The sequence below is a fragment of the Chinchilla lanigera genome, unplaced genomic scaffold, assembly GCF_000276665.1.
Source record: "Chinchilla lanigera isolate Chin_1 unplaced genomic scaffold, ChiLan1.0 scaffold00036, whole genome shotgun sequence".
In the NCBI taxonomy this organism is placed as follows: domain Eukaryota; kingdom Metazoa; phylum Chordata; class Mammalia; order Rodentia; family Chinchillidae; genus Chinchilla; species Chinchilla lanigera.
The window spans coordinates 11,439,652-11,461,965 of NW_004955437.1; the positions used below are offsets into that span (position 1 = coordinate 11,439,652).

A 22,314-nucleotide genomic window follows, 5' to 3' on the forward strand; every position below is an offset into this window, starting at 1 on the left:
ACAGGTAATGAACCTCAGGGGCAAAATGGGGTCAGCCCTCCAACAGGGACTGCCAAGACCCACTTGACGAACACACAGTTCCTGTCCCTAAGCCCTGGATCAGATGAGAGGACACTTCTACCTGGTGGCACAGTAGGTTTCCAAGGAGGTAAAATTACTTCTCAGCCTTTGGGGCTGCTCATGCTTCTGAATCAGCAATCCGAGAAGGGGATTTGAGCTGTGGTGGAGAAAGCGACCCCACGCAAGAGTGGGGAGTTTCTGAAAGCAGGAGATCTGCTCTCTAGGTCACCTCTGTGGGCTGTGTCTAGTAATCACGGAGTGGGAAATTGCAGTCATTCTGCTTGACAAAAGCCAAGCAACCAAGCACTCAGGTCCTCAGGGATGAGGTTCGGTTGTTTCATTTTGTTTTGATTTTGAGACAGGGTCTCACTGTGTAGTTCAGGCTGGCCTTGAACTCACTTATGTAGCCCTGGCTGGCCTCGAACTCATGGCAGTCCTTCTGCTTCAGCCTCCTGAGTGCTGGGATTACAGGCATGTAGCACCACGCCCAGCCTATGGGGTGAGTTTTGGGTCCTCCCACCAGGTGAGTAACCCAGAGACAGTGGATAGATTCGCCCTGGAAGATCAGTCTGTACTCTGGCCCCAGACTCCACCTGTCTAGTGGGGCCCATGGCCTCAGAAATTAATCTTTGTTTTAAGTCTGATAAAGGAGAAAATGACAATAAATCTAAGTTTGAAGATATTAATTGGTTTTCTTTGTGGTTCTAGAATTGGACAGCAATCTGCAATGGTTCATAAGGAATAAGAAGGGCTGAGAATGTCCCACCCCAAACCACAGTGGGTTACCTTTACATCCTAAGTGACGAAAGTGACAATCAAAAAACACAAGTGTGGTATAGACAGAGCCCTATGGAGACAGTTCACACCTGTCTGGTTTGAACAGGGCTAGAACAGGGGCCCATTGTGAAGGCAGCACAAGCCCAAACTTAATTCCTCCAGTTTGAGAGATTGAGCAGAAGGGTTGGCATTGATATCACTTTGTCACCACTGTAAATGGATTCATTTAGCCTCAAATGCCACTGGGAAATAGCAGAGCAGTGGGTTGTGTAAGTTAGGAACAAGAAAAGAGAAAAATAGGCAAAAATATTGAGTGGTTAATACTGGGTTACTGCTTTATAAGGGTTAAAGCTGAGGGGACCTCCTTATTAGCCTGACTCAGCCTGGAACCTGCTATTTTTAGGGGGAAAATTGTCCTGTTCTGAACTGATCTGCTTCCTAAAAGTTTCAGTTTGGTTGTGCGACACTTAGCATGGGTGACTCCATTTCCTTTCGGACTAATTTATTGGAGCCTAATTTAAGAACGTAAAACAATGGCATGACCAAAACAATGGCACTGCCTAATTTTAACAATCCTGCATTTTGGGAGAAGGGTCTGAACAAAAATTAGAGCCTTCACACTATAGTCTCCGTGATGCCATTTTGGGTCTACTGCTTTGTCGTGTTGTTTATAAGAGATGGTCTTCATGATTACACATTTCTTTGAGTTTTGTCATTCCAGTCAAGGAGAGATCCTTTAGTGGTTTACAGACGGCTGTATGTAAACTTTTAAAATGTTTTAGATAATCTATACATGAAGACGGTTTTAACTACCAGGAGGACAATGCCAAGAGTTTGGAGTGTGTTCCTTAGAACGGGACCGCATAAACCACACCAACTAAAATCCAGTAGGTCAAAGAACGCGCCAGACAAAGCATTAGCCCATTTGAACCTGAAACTGAGTGTGTAATGTCTGGTGCATTTATCTATGTGTGGCAAGAAGTACTGACAACTGCACAGGTTCTTCCGTGTCTGGCCGGCATGTAATCTACATCAATTCTATTATCCAAGACAACTTGCATTAGAGGATTTAAATAATCCTCTGTTGTGTACCCTCAGCCTTTGCAGTAGAATTGGCTGCAGAGCCTATTGTGAGGGATAAATTTCCACTCATTGCCTCATTTTACTTTAAGGCATAAAAAGGGACCTAGCAAATGAGATCCATCCAGAAGTGTTGGTGCTTCCTGGCAATGTTCTCCTTAATCTATCATGCAGATCAAAAGGAGGGGACCAATACTCTCCTTGTGTTTCTTGAATAGAAAAGACTGTTAACTTTCCTGGCTCGTATCCGTCCTTCCTCCATCTGTCAAGGCAGGAGACTGCCTCTGAGTAAGGCTGTCTAGCTGGGTGGGAGGCAGGGTTATTAGAAGTTAGAGAGCACTATGGTGCTTAGGCACATAAGTCTATTTGAGTTTTTGGTGCAAACCTACCTTGTAAAATACTCATTGGTCTTGATTCTCAGATCTTATGACTGGGTTACATTAAAACAGGAAATGAAAACATGTGGGTTTAGAAATTGCACAACGAATGTAATTTGGACAACAGTTACATCAGGGATGTTGTTAAAGTTAACTGCTGGGTGAACTAAATGATTGCTTGGGTCATGCTAAATCTGGGTTGGGCATGTCAGGTCTAACACTTCGTCAGAGAAGATACTGATCATGAAATTCTAATTACAAAATTACCCCCTGCAGTGGAAAGGAAGCATATGTAGGGTAAGGGTTTTATTATGAGGGAAGTCTTGTTCTGAAGTTTGGGGAAAAGCCGTCCACTCTCAGATACCATCTGATCCCAGGGAGAAACTGCCCTGGCTGGCTTTATCTCCAAGTCCCCAGGGGGTATAAGTGCTAGGAGTTCATTAGCGGGTTCAGTGATACCCTGGGCCTGATGCTGCTTCCATTGGCACAAATGAAGGCCGAGGCCAATGCCAAAAAGCTGGGCACTCAATGGAAAAAGGGCAGAGCCCCCAACCCCCACCCTCACAGGAACTCACCCAGGACCCTGGCTCTCCAGGAAGGCAGGGAACCCCCAAGGGGTCTGCAGCGCCTCTCCGGGGCTCCTCAAGGAGTCTTTGTATCCCCTTGGCATGGTTACTAGAGCTGCTCCAAGAAAAACATGACCACAGCTTGAGTTTTGCAGATTGTAATTGGCTTGGCTTGCAATTCTAGAACTGGGGAAGCTGTCTGGACCCAGAAGTGCAGAGTCCTGGGCCCACCCCATGAGCACTTATTTATAGCCACAGAAAGGGTGTCACACACGGGACAAGGAAGTGGGTACAGAGCTCAGCTGGTCACAGCTGGCACCTGTCTCACAGGGTGGGTAGAACAGGGGCCTCTTGTTACAAAAGGTCACAGTCACAGCATGCAAGGCTGCGTTCACTGCGCATGGCAAAGCCGTCAGGCCAAAGCTAAAACATGCACGAGGGCAGCTCGGGCCTTCACTTGAGATGGAGTGTGGGTCTGACTCCAAGCAGATGTAGGGCAGAACTCAGTGCCAGTAAAGGAGTCCCCAGATGTCCCTGGTGTCCCCACTTCACACTGCCCCACTCAACCTCTTTGCACAGAGTTCAGCAGCTCCAAGCAGGCTCAGACTCACCTTCTGTGGCCTCTGGAGCTTCTGACACCGACACCCAGCTCAGCCCTCACACACAGTGGCTGGGAAGCACAGTGTCTCTTGCCCATGCCCAGCAGCCATTGCTCATCAGAGGTCACTGATGCCAACCTGCAATCTTATCTCTGCCCTTCTGGTGGGTGAGTGCAGGAAGTGTTGAATATGTATCTCAGGGGGCCCCAGAACACTGAACCCCATGCCCACGCTGCAACATATGCCTGCCTACTCTGGCCCTGACCTCTCACCTCTGCGTGGGTGTGCCTCCGGGTACACTGTCTGCACACATCTCTGTCTTCTGCTTCCAGTGAAACTCCCGTTAATAGGAGCTATTATGACTTTATAGTATTTGTAAATATAAGTAATATACAGCCCCTGGCTAGGGAAATAGAAAGTCTGGGACATCCAAGCCTATTCAACTCATTATTCCAAAGGCCACCAGATCTCCTGTGTATTTTCCTAAAAGTGCACAGACTTGAAGCTACCATTCAACTCACCAAGCAGAAGGAGCAGGTACACAGTGGCCCTGAGTGACTGCAGCTTAGTGGGTGCGGATCTCACACAGTTCCCACATGGGCCAGGCCGCTGTCCAGAGCTCGGAGCTCTGCTGGATTCTAAACCGCTATTCTCAGCTCCTTTGACTCCAGTCCCGAGTCTGCTGCTAAGCGAAGCTATGAGCTGCCAGCCAAGTTTCAAACTCCTCACATCAGCCTGAATACCACGCACAGCCTGACTCTTCTAAGGAGTTGTGAGCTTGTGTGGGAAATGTGTAACTAGGCAGTCATTACTGACCCTGAGAGATGATTCCAGCAGAGGCAGGCATGAGCCTGAGGACCACACAGAACACTTCCTGGGAAATTCGGGAGGCAATGGGAAGTGCTTGGCAAACAGTGGTGAGTAAATCCTGACATCACCATACACTGTCATTACTGTCATGCGTTTCCCCTGCACATACATGGCTGAGATCGTTCTATGGGTTTCATGGCAAATATTTCAGTTGTAATTCTTAAATACAGTTATCTGCCTTAGGGCAGTACAGCATTTGTGCTTCCATGCATTAGCAAACACATGGTATTAACTCCGTCACATTAACTTCAAACACCTAGAGTCACCAGTGCTTCTACTTTTACTAAAATATGCATAAACACATCAACCAACACGCATTTATTAAATATTTGTTATAGAGGAGATGCTGTCCTGCGTGTAAAAGATGGAGAAATGTAAGGCATGATGCTTTCCTCATAGGTTTTAGAAAACTACTTTATTTATACTTTTAACTTAGGGCATGTTACAATAAAGTATTAACAGAGCTTAAGAGTTCCAATTACTAGTTAAGAGATTATAATGGTTGATACATTGTGTCAACTTGAGAAGTTTAGAAGGTTAACTAAGGGGGAGCTAGGGTCCTTACTTTGTAAAAGTCCTAATCCTGTGCAAGAGGGCACGGAGATGGTAGAAGTGCTACACCTGCCCTTGGAGGTGCAGATGGGGGTAGCCTGCTTACAATATAAGGCAGGGAAAGAGGCTTGCTCTTCTGCTCTTTTGCTCTTCCTGCTTTTGCTGTCTTCTGCTGCCTTGAACTGTTGGCCCTGTGCCATGCCAATCTGCCTTGGAGCCAGCTGATTATGGGCTGAAACCTCCACAGACTGGAGCTAAATAAACCTTTCCTTCCTTAATTTTGGGTGTCAGGTATTTTGTCTCAGCAAGAGAAAGGTAACTAAGAGAGATGTAAACAAAAGAAGTTTCTAGAAATCAGTAACTTTGTTATTCTGAATGGCTGTTATGGGTCAGGTTAGTGTGTGTGGGGTGACATCACCCCTTGTGCTGGCCAGACGCCAGGTGAGTGGCTGGTGGCGTGGCTCCTCCAGAAGGCCCTGGCTCTCTTGGGTCCTGGCAAACGTCACGTCTCTGTTTATATTCAATTCGGCACTGTCCTTCTGGCTGGGGGACACCCACCACGTGGAGATGACTCTAAAAGCAGAAAGGCAGAAGAGAGATAGACATTAAGCGACATAAGCCAACTGTTCTAGACATCGGTTCATTCACCTGCAATTTTCTCTAGAAAGTACAGGGTGCGGGGTTCTGGAAGCATCTGCATGGATGAGAACCGAAAAGCACTCTGAGAACAGAGCATGCACTCTGGCTCTATTCAGGACGGAAAAGGAGGAGAAAGTACTGTATCTGATTCTAACAGTCTCTTCCTGGACACACCTGCACTGTTGTGTTCTCTTTATCTGAATAAAGAGGACACGGTAAATCAGGCCTTTCTGCATTCCTGGCTCCAAGGCTGTGACACCTCCCTTGTGAGCAGGGGCTGAGGTCACAATCTCACATGTCATAGGTGTTTAAGAGCCACCTGGAGTCGGAGGTGTGAAACACTGGCACAGTGTACTTGTGATCCTGATTTTCCAAAAACACATTTTCTTTTTTGGTTTCAAATGTGACTTTTCTCCCTAGCCATGAACAAGGTGTGAGTCTTTGTGGGGGTGGGGGAAGGAGTATTATAAAGAATGCAATTTTTTTGTAAGGATAAGGGGATTGAAAAAGAAAAGCAACCCATTCTGTGGGGGAACAGTGGGGACACATTCAAGGTCGATGATCAGTCCGTTTCCACGTCTGAAGGTGGCAGGGCCCCACCTGACTCCTTAGCAGGAGAACTGGGGAGGCTGAAGAAATGAGCGGCAGGGTTCCCATGGGGCCACTCAGACTGGACCCACAACCATATATTAAGAAATATGTACTTTTCTAGAAAAGGATCTTTAAATGCTGAGATTTCCTGAGGATCCACGGCCCAAAAGAAAGTGAAAATGGAACACAACTGAACAAGTGCAAGCCCACTGCATGAGCTACAGTGTGCTACAAGCTGTTTCAGGAGCACTCTAAGGACCTGCATACCCATTCCGGGAACAGGACTCTCCTGCCAGCCAGGATTCTCAACGCTTTGTAGTGTCTCCTGATTGCTTCCTAGTGGGAGGGAATTGAAGTGAAATTAATTTATTAATACTTTTTGAGTAAAATAAAGCATTGGGGCCTGGGGATAGCTCAGTAGTAGAGTGCTTGACTAGCATGCATGTGGCCCTGGATTTGATCCCCAGCACCTAAAATAAAACTCTGGGCTACTTGAAAATTAAAACTGGGGGTTCTAATGTTTGATTTTTGCTACGCTGGCAGGTAAATTCTTGTAAAGAGCAGGTTCCACAATCCCTGATTGCCCTGCAGTGGACATTGTGTTCAGAACACACCCTTCCGGGAGAGGCTATAATCTGAAAGTCATTTCCTCAATTTCTGACCACTTCATTTTGTAACGTATTAAAGCAACTCGAATAGTTTCTAAAATAAGGATTGTGAAATAAAGTGCTCTTTGAGATCATGGGAATTTACTCAGATGTGTACATTTTACAAACTGAGATAACATTTCCTTAAACAATGTTCTGATTGGTGTCAAAGCAAAATAAGAGGTACACAAAACAGTAATAGAAATTAAATGTAGGGGATGGAATCTTTTGTCAGGAAGAAAGTGCTAGGAATATTCTTGCCTATGGGAGCTGATCACAATTACTGATCTCCATCATTTTCACTGATGTCATCACATAGGAATAGGCAAACATTTCTGGGTCTTCTTGGTGGCCAGGGAATAGCTGAATGCTGAGTCAATTCTGGGAAAAATTGTGGCATCTAACTTGGTAGACCAGAGAGCTAGTGTGTGAGGTCTATAAACTTTGACTCTGATCTGCATGTTGCCCACAACACAGCAGGCAGCTGAGAGCCCTGGGGAAGGGTGCTTTGGGAGCTCCTACATGCCAAGATTTGGAGAGCTCCTTAGCATTCATGGTTAAGCTCAAACCAGAAGTACAAAAGAAATCAATGGAAATTGTTGACAGGTTCATGTCTGTAATATAGTTTCTTTATCACACACACATAGATCCCTCCATACGTTTGTCTTATGAGACTGACGTGCTGCAACATTAAATCAAAATGTTCCATGAACAGTCTCAAGACTGCAGTGCTTATTTTTTAGTTTCAACCTGTGCTCTTCCTTCACTAGCCCCCAGGTGGCTCTGATGCTCAGGCCGGTTTGAGGGCCACTGACAGCCTAGAACAGATCCACTGTGGAGATAAATGATTGCAGTATTCCATGCCGCCACTAGGGGTAAAGTGATGGCCTTTCCCACTGCGTTTTCTGCTTTCTGTTTCCCCTGGGGCAGTTTTTTTCCTACGACACTGCTTTCCTAGTGGACCAAGGATATGACATGCATCCAAAATGCCTGGCTACTTTCAGACCTAGAGAACACTTCCCTTTCTGGGGATACAAGGTCAAAGCTAAGGCCATGTTTGTTTAGCCCAGGAAAAAGAGTCAAATCTGGGAAGGCCAGCGAGGAGGCCCTCACACTGGTAGTTGCAGAAACACTGATATTTGGTCCTGGCCATGTAGCACTGTGGCACAATAAGGAGACCCTGAATGAAGGAGACCAGGAATGTTCTCAGCCTGATTCCACCGAGCTCAGGCCCAAGTGAGAGAGTCGTTAGCTCATCTCCAGCAATGAAAATGAAGGAGTCAGAGGTCATATCAAATCTGAAAGTTATCATGATATTCAAAATTCTGAAATACTTACCTGCTTTGGTAATGGGTCCAGAAGACTACAATCATACTTATAAAGTATTAAAATAATACATATTTGAATCTCCAACAGAGCAAACCACCTAAGGAAAAGCATAAAATTGGTGTTTAGCTGTGAAAGTTGTGTAAGTACCAACTACCAGAGAATATCCAGAAAGTGTGTGTGTGTGTGTGTATCAGAGCAAATATGCTTTTTAAATAATCTTCTCCTATTGAAGGTACAGAGTAAGAATTTACTCATTTCTTTTAGATTTATCTTTGTTTTAGTTAGTGCACGTGTGCAGTGCATAACGATCACACTCCTGTGTGGAACCGGCGTGTGTACACGACACATCCTCACTCCTGTCTTCTGCCCCTCCCCGCCCCTTCTTCCCCCATCTCGCCATCCATCTCTCAATGCCTTCTCATGCAAGTCCTCGCAGACACTACAACAAGGGACCTGGAGGAGACGACTCTGAAGAGCGTCGTGGAGCTGGCCAAGATGGTCCCCAAGGCAGAGGCATGCCCTGTCCCGCTGCGTGCACTGAGAAGGAATCCGGCTACCTGGGGGCTGCACGCTGCTTGTCCATGCTGGGGGCAAGGTGAGGACATGAAGCGGGACAGGGCAGGAGGAGCCTGTTCATGGGAGTGAACTGCATGGGACCCCTTGGGATTGTGACCCTAAAAGCGCTGGAGCCAGTGATTGATCACACTTAGAGAAATTACATCGATGTGTGAAAATGAGGCTTCTCTAAGCATTATTATACATAAGAAGCTTCAATAAATGCTTCGTCCGTCACTGACAGAGTGTGCCAAACACACGAGTGATGTGAACAAGGTCGGTGTTCTGATTTAGAAGAACAACTGGAAACATTCTAGAAATAGTGGGGCTATTTCAATTAGAAACGATGGTTCTCAGTGGCCAGGTTTGGGAAGTGGGGGAGATCTTAGCTAAAGGACATAATTTCAGTTCGTCAAGAGGAGTAAGTTCAAGGAATGTACTTTGCATCAAGGCCTTTAACAATGTAGTGTATGTGTGAGAACTGCTAGGGCACTAGCTTCTCGTGTTCTCACAACACACACAGTAAGTATGTCAGGTGACACACACGTGAAGCAGCTTGAGGTAGTCCTTCCACAACATATGAGCATGTCGAAGCGCCATAAATACATACTCTTCTCACTTGTCAATTAAAATGAACACATTTAGAGCTTTCAAACAGAAATGTATATATTAAGAAAAAATCTATGGAAATTGAATGAGAAAAAAAGAAATGATAGAAATTTTTCAACAAGGGAAACAATTAGAAATAATATTTACCATTTCATTAAAATAGTATCCCACTACAAATTATAAGGCATTTCTGAGATTCTGTAATAGTCTTAAAAATGATAAAACTGTATTTCCCTTAAAAATAAACTATAATACAGGCTTTTGGCCAAATGATATGTGTATTCTGAATTAGAGAGACTGTAATATTTTTCTTCTTTTATTTTTTAGTGTTGTTAGTTTGGTTATTAAATTAATATTAGCTACTAAAATAGCATTAATATTAACATGACTTTTAGTAGTGCTTATAACAATTTTGATAGCTTAAGGGAAAAGTAAGCTTAATTAATAATGTGCCATAATAAAATTAGTGCTGAAAAAATCTTATTTTTTTCAAATCTAAATATTTGCATACACTCGTAGAATTATCTCAATTATCCACTGGTATCTGGGGGAGGAATTATGGCAAAAATAAAATATAGTGTGTTTTAGGCTTTTACTATGTTATTGAGTTTTGTTTGATGTCTAAAACACAAGAAAATCTGTGACATTAAAAGCCTTTTATATCAAAGAGAAGGGCTTCACAAATTTGAATTTTTACAAAAGCTCTCAGAAGCAAGCTGAGCTGTGTTTGTGTTAAAAATGTTTTGTTAATACTTGTAATGACACAACGGTAAAAATAATGAGGAATATTATTTATCCCAGATTTGTTTTTTTACACTTAGAAGACTATCACACCTCTACAAATAAAACATATTAAAATACAGACATGTTGAAAATTCCTCAACTACTTAGTACTTGGGTTATTTTTCCCTTGGCTCAAGGAACATTACACAGGCATCAAGAATACAAAGTCCTGAAGAACACACTGCCGGGATGACAGGGAAAGGGAAGGTGACGGTGCATGCTAGCCATCGAAGGAAGGGTGTGGCTGAGGTGGTGACTAGGTGGCCGTGGGATGTGTGGTCTGGCAGGAGCACGCTGACCTGGTACATGCAGGGGAAGCCGGAGTTCGGTGTGGAGGAAGAACAGGCTTTAAATAAATGGACTTGCTGAGCACCAGTCTTCACGAGTGACAACCAGACATTATTATTTCAGGAACATTAATCTATCTGTCATAAGGGGATCGAGAGAGAGACAGCGCCAAGGAGAGGGCTAGAAAACAGTAAAAGTCACCTGACACTGGGTTGATAAAGATCTGATTTCAGGAGCGTGAACAAACAGGGAAAGCCAGGAATGGGTGAAGCAAAGGACGCTTCCCAGAGCCGGAGCCGCCAGAACAGGAAAGCAGCTGTGAGAGACAGACAGAAGGGAGGCCGGGGTGCAGGTAGTAGTTAGTGAAAGCCTGTGTAAATGCTTGATCTTGAGGGCTAGTCTTCTTTTATAAAGAAAATCTCTTTTCCTCCTAGAAGTCATGGCAGGCAATGGCAGCATGGGCTGGAAAACCATTGCTGTTGCCAGGAGCAGGAGCTGCAAAGCGTCCCGAGCTGCTACCAGCTGCAGCTTATGAAAATAGCATGCTCTTGCCTGGAATTGGGTGAGGCCAGTGGGCAGGCGTAGTTTCGCAGGCGTCATGCATGGGAGCACAGCTATTCAAGTTCAAGGGGAAGTGCTTTTCCCATAACCTCATTCCCCTAAGAAATCTTTTAGGAACATAAAATCAATTTGGGGGCAGGAGGTAAATAATCCAGACCTACGGTTCCCGAACTTTACCGTGTACTGGAATCTCCTGGAGGGTTTGTGAGAACACCGACAGCTGGACCTCACCCCGGGTTCTGATCCAGGAGCTCCGGGATGAGGTACAGGAACCTCATTTCCTACAAGTCCCCCGATACTGTTCCTGTCCGTGGTCTGAAGACCACATTTTGAGATTTGTTAACGAGAGAAACTTGACAAGCAGAAAGGAAAAATATTTCAGCAGATATAATTTACCAAACTTTCTAATTTTAGTATACGCTATCCAATTTGTTAGGAAGAATATCTCAGTGACACACAAAACGCTATGGGTGGGGCACCAAACTGTGGGCTGGGAACAGCAGTAGTAAGGGCGTAATCAGAAAGAGTGTGCAGGTAGATGCTTTATGATGAATGAAGAAAGTAAGATGGAATACAATGGGAAGATAGGAGTGGCATAAATTGGAAGAGAAGCAGAAGGTGAGAACATGAAAATAGAATAGGAAATATTTACAGGAGGAAACATGAGAAAGCAGATGGGAAGGATGGAAAACCTCAGCCCTGCTCGATTTGGGATGCCCTCTTCTGTGCTGTTGAGAAACTGGGTTCAGGCCAGGGGCCTAGTCTTCCAGAATGCAGCAGGATTGTTCTAAAAGTGCTCCTGCAGCTCCTCCTCCTAGATGGGGAACTCCCAGATGTATGAGCTACCTGCAGACCTTTGGGTGCCTCCTTTCACACCTCCATATTCAAGAAAAAGGACCAAGGTAATTCCTGTACTTGATGTTAGGGAAGGGTCTAGCTTTGCTCCGTTATTTATGCACACGGTGGTGAAGGTTGACAATATGTTCCCGTCACATTGCAAGGCCTCAGCATTCTTGTCAGAAATCACTTGCCCAGTGTACCTGGGTCTCTCTTCCCTTGGTCTGCATGTTGGTCTTTGTGCCAGCACCACATGACTGTGGAACTTTCCTTTTATTCTTAGGTTGATGAGTGCTTTTACCAGAAAGAGTGTTGATTCTGTGGGATGCTTTTTCTGCATCTATTGTGATGATCATGTGAGTTTTTTCAGCTCCTTTCTGAAAATTTGGGTCAGAAAAAAAGCATGTTTTGCCTAAGTATTAAAAACCACACTCAAATTGCTTCTTCAGTTCTTGGCAGACTTAAATCATGGCTCCATGTGAAGTGTCAAGATGAAACAGCTGGGCAGATAATGACTGCAATTCTGCAAAGGTTTCTGTGCTTCTTCAAGTGAGTCACGGCTCCTTATCTGAGCTGTAAGAGAGTGGTGTGGCTGAAAATGAACAGGGGAACCAGCAGCCCGGCTCTCAGGTTCAGGATTCAGCGTTTTCCCTTCCTCCCACCTGCACCCCTGACCTCTTCCTTCTCAGATATTTTCAAAGACAGACGCGCTCTTAGTGGCAATGATAAGAGACAATTACGCAAGTACATATGCTCATTCAATCACACCTACCAGCTAGAGCTGCGGAGATACATCTGCTTTTGTACCATATGCCTTGGAATAAACTGGATTTTCAATTAGTTGCTCACTCCTCAAATATAATCTATTATTTCTAAGTCTAAAAGGGAGAAAGCTATGGACAACACTCCTCAAACATAAGACTGTGCAAAAGTTGTTTACTGGATAAGGCACAGCTGTTAAAATGACATCAGCACAAATGTATAGGGATAAATGAGCTGCACAAATCCAAACACAGCAGTCTTGGTGTCAATGTGTAGGTGCACTGCTGCACTCATATGGGTTCTGAATTCTTTTCTTCTTTCAAAGTCTTGTAGCAAGGTGCCTCCATGACTCCTTTCACGTTGCAGCCTCCTGGGCCCTCTCTGCTCATGATGGCAGTTTCTGTGCCACTGAGTCACAGGGCGCATCCCACAGGAATCTGTTGCCAAGTGCTTGTCTGCCTTCATGCGGCTCTGTCCACGTCCCCAGGTACCGGATCAGCTAGTGCCTTGAAGTATCACAGTTTTAATGAAGAGGCTTGAGTCAGAACACAAGACCTGGGAGACAGATCTTCAGCTGGTTTGTTTTCTGGGGTGACTCTCAGAACCCTGCCTGACACAGTCTACATTCAATAAACTGAATGGCAGAAGAGTCATATTATACTGGGTGCTTGAGAAAGACCTGTTCAGCAGAATGAGAAGAGCACCAGCAGTCTAGTATTAGCTGTGCCCAGGCTTTTGATTAAGTTTCCAATAGCAGTGATTTTCATTAGAAATTCAATATCCACTTTGTTGCCTATCATTGCCCTTGATACATGAAGGACCCCCATACACACACACACATACACACACACACACACACAGAATTATATTTCTATTCCTTAGAAATCCACACCTCATTTCCACTTCTCAAATACTGTAGCCTGACTCCTATTACACCCTCTTCTCATTGGAGAATGCCGTTCTTCCTACGCTGGTTCATCTTGCAAAGATCAGGGTGGTTGTTTTACACTGGAATTCAACCCACATCATTCCACACAAGGGTACCTACAGTTGCAGGGGTGGGAAGCAAGATAAATCCATGGTTGTCAGCTCTAGTGGGCCTGCCAGGAGGAGACACAGCAAGCACATGCCCCTGTACCCAGGTCACCAGCTTTCAGAGATGCCGCTCAATGTCCTCTAACATTGGAATCCCTTTTTACCTCTCTGTTGAAACCCCAGGGTTTTAGATGAGACCATTCACTGCAAGGAGACTCTGTATTTTGCATCCTGCTTCTGCAGAAGCCTGGTAGTTCACAGGGCTTTCTCCTGATTGTTTTTCAAAACCCCTCGGACAGTAGAGAAGTATCCAGTGTGGGGCTCCTCCTGCAGACCTTTCGGAGTGCCCCGTTACTGCAAGAACTCCAGTTCTTCCATCCTCACTTCTGGTGGGCAGCTGACAACAGCCACAGTGCTCATGCAGGGAAATCAGCAAAGCCTTCCCTGTGCACTCATGAGAAGGAGTGACCTGCATACCACCTGATGGCTCAGACCCAGAGAGGTGATCGCTGTGTGTGTTCATCTCAAGCACGGTTGTTGGTTATGTCACAGGCAGCTTTCTCTGACTCACTGAGTTTTTGGTACATGAGAAAGCAAGTTGGCTCCTGTACTTCAATTAGTAATGGGTGTAATTTTCTGGTGTTTATCCTAAGGATTTGTGGGATTAAATTTCTAGTGGAAAGATCTATCTTGCTATACACTGTCTACATGAAGTCATTTGCTCTTCTGAACAATTTTTATTTTATCTCTTTAAAAACAAAACACTTTATAGGTTGGCTGTTTAAAATGCAAGTCCAGAACCTTAACAGAAAGCTAGACTCAGTGAGGTTTTTAACAGGTTAGATATCCTCAACACTAGCACTTTGCCTATAGATTTTTGCTACATGGCAGTGGTGGTGAACCTGTGGTACAGATGTTATTATGCTTTTCTTTTAAGACAAAGGATGTTAATAAATTGTTTTTCTAAACTAAAAAGTATTCAGGTTTAATTGTAGTATTGGCACTTTGCAATAAATAAGTGGGTTTGGGGTTGCAGTTTGGCATTCGGTCTCTAAGAAATTCACCGTGACTATTATATGGTATCTATTTTGCTGTGCCTCAGACTCATTTTCCCAAAGAAGGCTTCATACCTTGCCTCCAAGCTTGCTCTACTTCTAGTTGATTCATTCCCACCATCTCGTCCAGCCCTTTATAGATTCAAAGCCACCTAGTGTCCCTCCTCTTTCTTGATCCCTACAGCTAATGACCTTTTAAGTCTGCATATTTAACCATGCCATGCCTCCTACATGGAAAGTAATGTAACCATACAACTAAGTCATGCCCCACATGGATCCACTGTACCCCAAACCATTTGGTGCTTCATTAGTGCTTTGCGAGCTGCATACAAACTCCTAACGCAGGCTAAGGGGCCCTCCTAACTGGGCCAACATCTGCTTCCATCTTGCTCCTCATCACCCTGTCACTGGCCCCAGTAACAGTCAAATCACAGATGCCTCTACCACACGCTTCAATGCTTAATGATCCTCTGAAGACCAATGGAACAGACTAGAAGATGCAGACGCAACCACAAACACACTCAGCCACCTTATCTTTGACAAAGGGGCCAAACATGTTCACTGGAAGAAAGATAGCCTCTTTAATAAATGGTGCTGGAAAAACTGGCTTTCCACATGCCGAAGACTAAAACTACATCCATGCCTATCACCATGTACCAAAATAAAGTCAAAATGGCTTAAAGATTTAAATATTAAAACAGAAATACTAGATCTACTGGAAGAGAAAGGAGGTGGAGTCTTGAAGACAGAGGTAGGCAGAGAGCTCATGAACAAAAACCAAACTGCAAGGGAAATACTTCAAAGAATCAACAAATGGTATCTCCTCTTATTGAAAAGATTTTGCACATCAAAAGAAATCATCAACAGGATAAAAAGAAAACCCACGAATTGGGAAGAAATTTTAGCCAACTGTCCCTCAGACAAAGGACTCCTGTCTACAACATATAAAGAAATGAAAAAATCAGGCCCCCCAAATTCAAACACCCAATACAAAAATGGGCATCTGAGATGAATACACATTTCTCTGATGAAGAAATACAAATGGCAAATAAATACATGAAAAAATGTTCAACATCATTAGTCATTTGAGAAATGCAAATTAAAACACTGAGATTCCATCTCACCCCAGAAAGAATGACTATCATCAAGAAATCAACCAATAACAAATGCTGGAGGGGCTGTGGGGAAAAAGCAACTCTTCTCCACTGTTGGTGGGAGCGCAGACTGGTGTAACTACTGTGGAAATCAGTCTGGAGATTCCTCAGCAAACTAGGATTGGAAGTCCCATCCAGCCTAGCTATTCCCCTCCTGGGTATTTCTCCTGAAGAACTGAAAACATCATACCACAGCAATATATGTGCACCCATGTTTATAGCAGTGCAATTTGAAATAGCTCAATCTTGGAAACAACCCAAATATCCATCAGGAATGGATAAAAAAGATGTGGTATTTTTATACACTGGAGTATTACTCAGCTATAAAGAAAGATAAACTGCAGGCTTTTATAGGTAACTTCATGCAGCTAGAGACCATACTCATAAGTGAAATAAATCAGACTTACATGTGTAAACATTGTATTGCCTCCCTACTATAAGAACCTGAACAAGTAAATAAAATCTGAAGGGTGCAATAGATATTATGAAAGGGAAAGAAACTGCTCAAATAGGAAGGAGCAACTGAGATGAAGGAGGGGAGAGGAAAAAGAAACAAGGAAGAGAAAAAAATATGTGTGTATATATACACACACACACACACACACACACACAAAGATGGCTAAGATAATTGTACTACTAATTTCTATTGGTTTATTGAAAGGAACAGTTAAATCTTACATGTCTATATCTTATTATGTGAGCAACTACTTTAAAGATAACATTATATAATATAGCAACCATTGTTAATATCCTATCACCTTGTTTTGAAATTCTGTATCATTTTTATTGTTTTTTGGCTGTTTTATGTATTTTGTTAATTTGTTATTTTGCTCTTTTCTCTTTAAAATGAAAACAAAATGTATATGTATATACAAGGATATCTGGGATAGGTGTACTGCTGATGTCGGTGGTTTATTGAAAGCAACAGTTAATGCTTAAAATTTTCTTTTTTCTTGACCAATTTTGCATGCTTGTATTTGGTAATCAGAATGACTGATTTGAAGACAACAATATGCAATATAAGAACTATTGTTGAATTCCTACCATCTTGTATGGTGAAGCTCTGTGTCATTTACAATTTTTTTTCATTACTTGTTATTGTCTTTGTTTGATCAATCTTGCATTCTTACATCTGGTGGACTGAGCAACTTCATTGAAGGTAACAGTATGTAATGTAGCAACCACTGGTAATTCCTATCATTTTGTTTTGAGGTCATGTATTGTTTTTATTTTTTGTGTGTTGTTTTTGTTTTTGTCTTCATTGTTGTTGTTAGTTTTTTTATTTCTCTTTAAGATAAAAAAAAAAACTGCTTTTCTACAGTAAAAGTAACAAGAGGCAGGGTGAACACGATGGTTGGTGGTAGTGGTTAAACTTAAGCCTCCCAAAGCAACTGACGCTCTATCGTACCATTTAACTTTGGGAGCTTTCTAGTGGGTATGTTAGCATGTTGACACCCTTGACTGCCTTAAAGGATAACAACATTCATGATTTAACATAACAGAAAGTAGATGAGCTCTTCACAGCTGATGCTTTCAGTGAGATGATGACTTCACAGGAACCCAGGTTTTCCATATCTCTGCTATGTCGTCTGCAGACTGCCCCAGCTCAAAGCATGATCCTCTGTCTTCCATCCAAGTACTAACCCGGCCCAGCCTTAGCTTCTGAGATCGGGGTGGTATGGCCGCAGATAAGGCCTGATCCTTTATAAACAACTGGGGCTGTCTGCTTTTTCCCTCACATCTCCGGCAATGAGTGAAGGGGCCTCTTTTCTAATTATGGAAGAAAAGTCTCTCCTTATTGTATGATTGGCCAGTTTAGGTCACTGACCTAGCCTAGGACAAATAAGTGGTCTCCAGGGACACCCCAGGCATCAATTTGCTCAGGCTCAGGTTTCTAGAATTGTTTCTAAGAAGGAGGTTCAAATTTTCATGGTTGACTTAAGACTAAATACATTTGTGGAGAGAGGCACATTACTAAAAGCATGTAAAGGGGGAATGGAATGGATGTTTGTAGAGTAAAAGTCATACATATGAACAGGGACTACTGTTCTGTTCAAATTATGAACATAACTAACTTTTTAAATCAAGAAACTCCAATTTCTGAGATACAGCACTGAATGGGCTTGTGCATTTACACAGTGAGATGTTTTAAAGAAGCAAATCCTGCAAAGCTGGGGTTTGCAGTGGTTTTCCTCAGCACATGATCCCTGATGTTTAGCAGGGGGGTGTTCAAAACTGCTTTTCTGCTTGGATAAATACCATAAGTACAACTTCCTGAAATGAGGAACACTTGCACCAGAACAGCAAATCACACTGAAGAGGAGCCCTCAGGGCCAGGTGAGCTATAAAGGGTATCAAGGAAGAGGTCTGCAAAAGCAAATGAATCCTGTAAAGAAAAACTAAGGTGGTGCTGTTCTCCATGCAAATGATGTCTGATGACTCCAGCAAGCATCTATGACAGATGGGCTGTGTAGGTGAAGCAATATTTATCTGTGTGTACAGAAAGGAGCACTCACAGCAGTGTACACTACCCACTACTGGAAGCTGAGTGTCTGATCCACGAGCCTTGCTCCCCTGGCATCTACCTACTGCTGTCATCTTTACTCTGTCAGCAGTCATCACAGACGCACCCCCAGAGATGTCACCTAGCATCCCGTCCAGCCAACCAAGCTAACCATGCTCTCCGGCTTTCCCTGGAATCTGACGACAAGGCGGAGAGGGGCGAAGCCAGGGCTCCCCGTTCCAGCTGTCTGCTCCACAGACGCTGGACCACTTGGCCTCTGTGCCTCACTGACCTTCCAGGACACTGGAACTTCCCGCCTCCAAATGCCATGTAGCAGTCCAAGAACGTGCGCTTCTCTAAATTTGCCTCTTTCCAACGTTCCTGTGGGAAGAAAACATTTTTCCCCAGATCAGTCTTATATAAATAAGCTTCACTTTATTTCTCTAAGCTAAAAATGACCTTGTACAGCTAATCTCTGCATACAGAGTCTCAGGGTTGTTGGTAATTTTTTCCAACCTGTTATTAATATCAGACACAACTGGGTTTTTTTGGAACATGAACTTATAAATAAAAAGGCTTAAGAAGAATTCTGTTAAGTGGTAAATGTAAATGATAATGTAAATCAACCACAGAATGGACCTAAGAAGAGGAACAATATTTATAATAAGGACTCAGGCTCCATCATGAACTTGCTCTTGGTAATAAATTTAATAATAAGGCACCAGTAGCCACCCTGTGGGAGAGAGGTGTACAGAATGGATACAATCACAGCTTTGCTGGAAGTTTTACCTAAACGCAGAACATGAATGAAATGTGTGTCTAAAGACTGTCTGTTCAGCCTTGTAGCTCAGATCATGAGAGATGACAAATCAGTGTTTTAATTTGCTTTACTTTTACTTTGTGTATTCCTTGGAAACCAGTAACAGAAACAACTGCCTAAAGAATATGAAACAAGTCTTCCTTTAGAACCAGGTGTATTTACTGAGCATGCCTTTCTGGTTCCAGATAAAAATTTATTTCAAGGTAGTGGATGCTTATTCCAAAAAGTTTTTCTATCTGATCTGAGAATGTGGTACCTTCTACACTGCCAATCTAATGCACTTTATGGCGAACTTTTTTCACAGTTACCAGATAAGTATCATGTAGTATTAGTTAATTTATGAATTCACACTCTTGACAAAAAAAAGAAATTAAAATCAAAGGATGATGTATATGGAAGCACACAACTCACAGGTTTGAATGATTCGGGATCAGGAAAATACTTCGGATTTCTGTGCAGCCAAAATGGAGACAACATCAACAAGTCACCAGACGGAACTATGTAATTCTGCGGGAGAAAAATCAGCTTCTAAAATCTGTTTTGAAAAGTGTTTGGGTCATTAAAAACAATGCTACAACTATATTACAGCAAAGACATAAACATTTTATTTTTAAGTTGATTGTGAGAAAAATCTAATCTTCCTGGACCAATCATCTCTGTTACTCAGCTTATGCCACGACTGATTTCAAATTCTGATTATTCGTCACATGCTCACATGTATTTGGTAACACGGAAGGATACTAGGTAAATGACAAAGTTTTATGAACTAGTTTAGGTAGAGTGCAGTGCAACTTCTGATGTTTGAGGCTGGCATCGGCAGCAAGTGTTCTTGATGGAAACCATGATGGATCTCTATGTTGTGGGACAAATCATCAGGCTTGGAGACAAGGACAACAGCTAGAGTAGCACTGAAGACAGGCACACTGGTGTCCTGTTCTTGGGGACACTGATGAGAGTACCAGGGAAGGGCAGTGGATTTCTTGTTCCTTTTGTTTTGGATGCTTTTTCTTTTTCCTTTGGTGAGGAAATTAGCAGCAGCGATAAGGGCAAAAAGAATTTAAAGACAACTGGTTGAGAAGACAGAGGAAAAAGCAAACACGGGCATTTATTTGGCTGGTTTTCTTTGGGGTTGCAGAGCACCTAGGACAGAGGATAAGCAGTGCTTTCTCCAACAGGAGAGTCAACATCATCCTTCCCAATTCAAAGACAAGACGTTTTCATGATCTGTACAACCTATACCAAAAACTAAAAATGGATTTATTGAGTCTCTCTTTCATCATCATATCCAGGAATCACAGGACAAGGTCCCCCAAGTTTTGCGATCATCAGGTAGCCCCCAAACTCCCTGAAGTGAAATATTTTGAGGTCCCTCTCATGCTATTTATCATAAGCCATGTCTATTTAACACTGTACAATTTTGGGATGTCCTCCTGAGCAAAATACTTCAAATTTATATATCCAAAAAAGGTACACCTACAACTAAAAATCGGCCTTTGGTTGACAGGAGAGGATGGAATATGGGTGGGGTCATCAGTGTTTAACCCAGGTGAACCCCTGCTGTCTCTGGTGGGAGTGAATCACTGTCTGAGGCTGGGTGATTTCCGTACCAGCAGCGCTGGCGAGCCAGATCCCAAACCGGGAAGGGTGAGGCTCTTGCTGGTGCCCTCTGTCCATTTTCAAAAGCGGAGACCTGTGAGATCCCAATCCTAATGTGTATCTCACCCCTGCTGAACTGAGGCTTGGAGGGGTCATGGCTGACTCCAAAGCAGCCACAGAGGTCCTAACATATGTGGGGTGGGCTGGGTTGGCCCTGGGACAGGCCTCTAGTAGGGACAACCCCCTCTTTAGCTGCTATTAACCTGTGATCATGAGTTGGAGATTGCTGATTGCTGCAGCCCACAAATCAGGCTAGCAGAGGACAGGAGGCTTCAAATAGGTCCTTAGGTACAGAATTCATATTAGCAAGAGGGAGGAGGTAAGAAAGAAGCTCCTGGTGCAGCACCAAGTACCAGGCTGATGAAAGGCAGAGATGTCTGATCTGACCGTATCAAAGAAACACTTGGGGCAGGGAAATAACACTATGCCCAGGCTATGGAGTCGCCATCTTGGTTTATGTAACAATTGAAGAGAAAGATCGTGAAGGAGAGAATATGTCGAGGTGGGCCCCTCCAGAAGAAGGAAGCAAAGTCAGGATTACCTGTTGTCACTCCAGAAAGGGTAGCGAGAGTCAAGTGGGTATCAGAAATGTGGAGTCTTGAGAATGGGGAAGTCCTACAAAGGCCAAGGTGCAAGAGAGGGTAAGGAAGGAGAGAAAGGAATCTGAATATTGATGAGAAGGGGACAGTAAAAGCGTAAAACATTTTTAAGAGATTTTCATGATGGGCAAAGCAGTATTTAAAAAAATAACTATAGACCACTGTCTCTCATGAACTTAGAGGAGAGTTTCTCAATAAAATGTCAAAACAAATGCAACAATTTAGAAAAAAAATTATGCGCCTTGATCAAGTACAACTGATTCCAAGTATAAAAGGCTGATTCAGTGCTAAAATATCAGTAAATGTAATCTACCCACATCAATAAGCTAAAGAAGAAAATCATATGCTTACATCAACCAATGCAAAAAAGCACTAGAGACAATCCAACACCTACTCATGATAAAATTCTAAGCAAACCAGAAATAAAGCAATATTTTTAACTTGACAAAGAATATCAACAAAAACTGTACACACTCCCATATCATACTTAATGGTAAAAATGGAAATGCTTTTTCCTTAAGATCAGAAACAAAGCAATATCTTGTCAAAACGAGCAGTTAACAAGGAGCTAGAAGTTAAGGCCACCAATGCAAGGAAGAAAGAAAAGGAAACAAAAGGCACACAGGTCACAAAGTAAAACATAAAAATACTGTCTGCATTAAAAATCCCAAGAAATCTACATAGTGCTAGAGACTAGTAAGTTCAGCAAAGTTGCAGATATACCATCAACAAACAAAATCACTTGTATTTCTATAAACAAGTAATGCACAATTAAAAGCCAAAATTTTAGGGGCTGGGGATTTAGCTCAGCAGCATGGCACCTGCCTAGCAAGTGCAAGGTCATGAGTTCGATTCCCAGTACCAGAAAAAAGAAAACCAAATCCCCCCCCCAAAAAGCCAAAATTTTAAAAATACCAAGTACAGAAGTTCCAAAATGAACGAAATATTTAGATATAAACCTAAAAAAAAAAAACCTATTGGATCTATACGCTTAAAACAAGAGTATCTGC

The 22,314-nt window shown here is 43.0% G+C and overlaps 1 protein-coding gene across 1 annotated transcript in view; it reads right to left on the bottom strand.

Annotated features, from left to right (window-relative positions):
- Nucleotides 1-5,128: 5,128 nt before the first annotated feature.
- LOC102006164 (24-hydroxycholesterol 7-alpha-hydroxylase) overlaps nucleotides 5,129-22,314 on the bottom strand; it is a 52,489-nt gene continuing 35,303 nt past the window's right edge. Inside the window, exons 9-12 of the mRNA XM_005389856.2 lie at nucleotides 19,461-19,556; nucleotides 18,522-18,610; nucleotides 8,097-8,184; nucleotides 5,129-5,454 (exon numbers count right to left, since the gene is read on the bottom strand). Coding sequence (XP_005389913.1) covers nucleotides 5,296-5,454; nucleotides 8,097-8,184; nucleotides 18,522-18,610; nucleotides 19,461-19,556 — 432 coding nt within the window. The 3' untranslated portion in view covers nucleotides 5,129-5,295. The remainder of the gene's footprint in view (nucleotides 5,455-8,096; nucleotides 8,185-18,521; nucleotides 18,611-19,460; nucleotides 19,557-22,314) is intronic.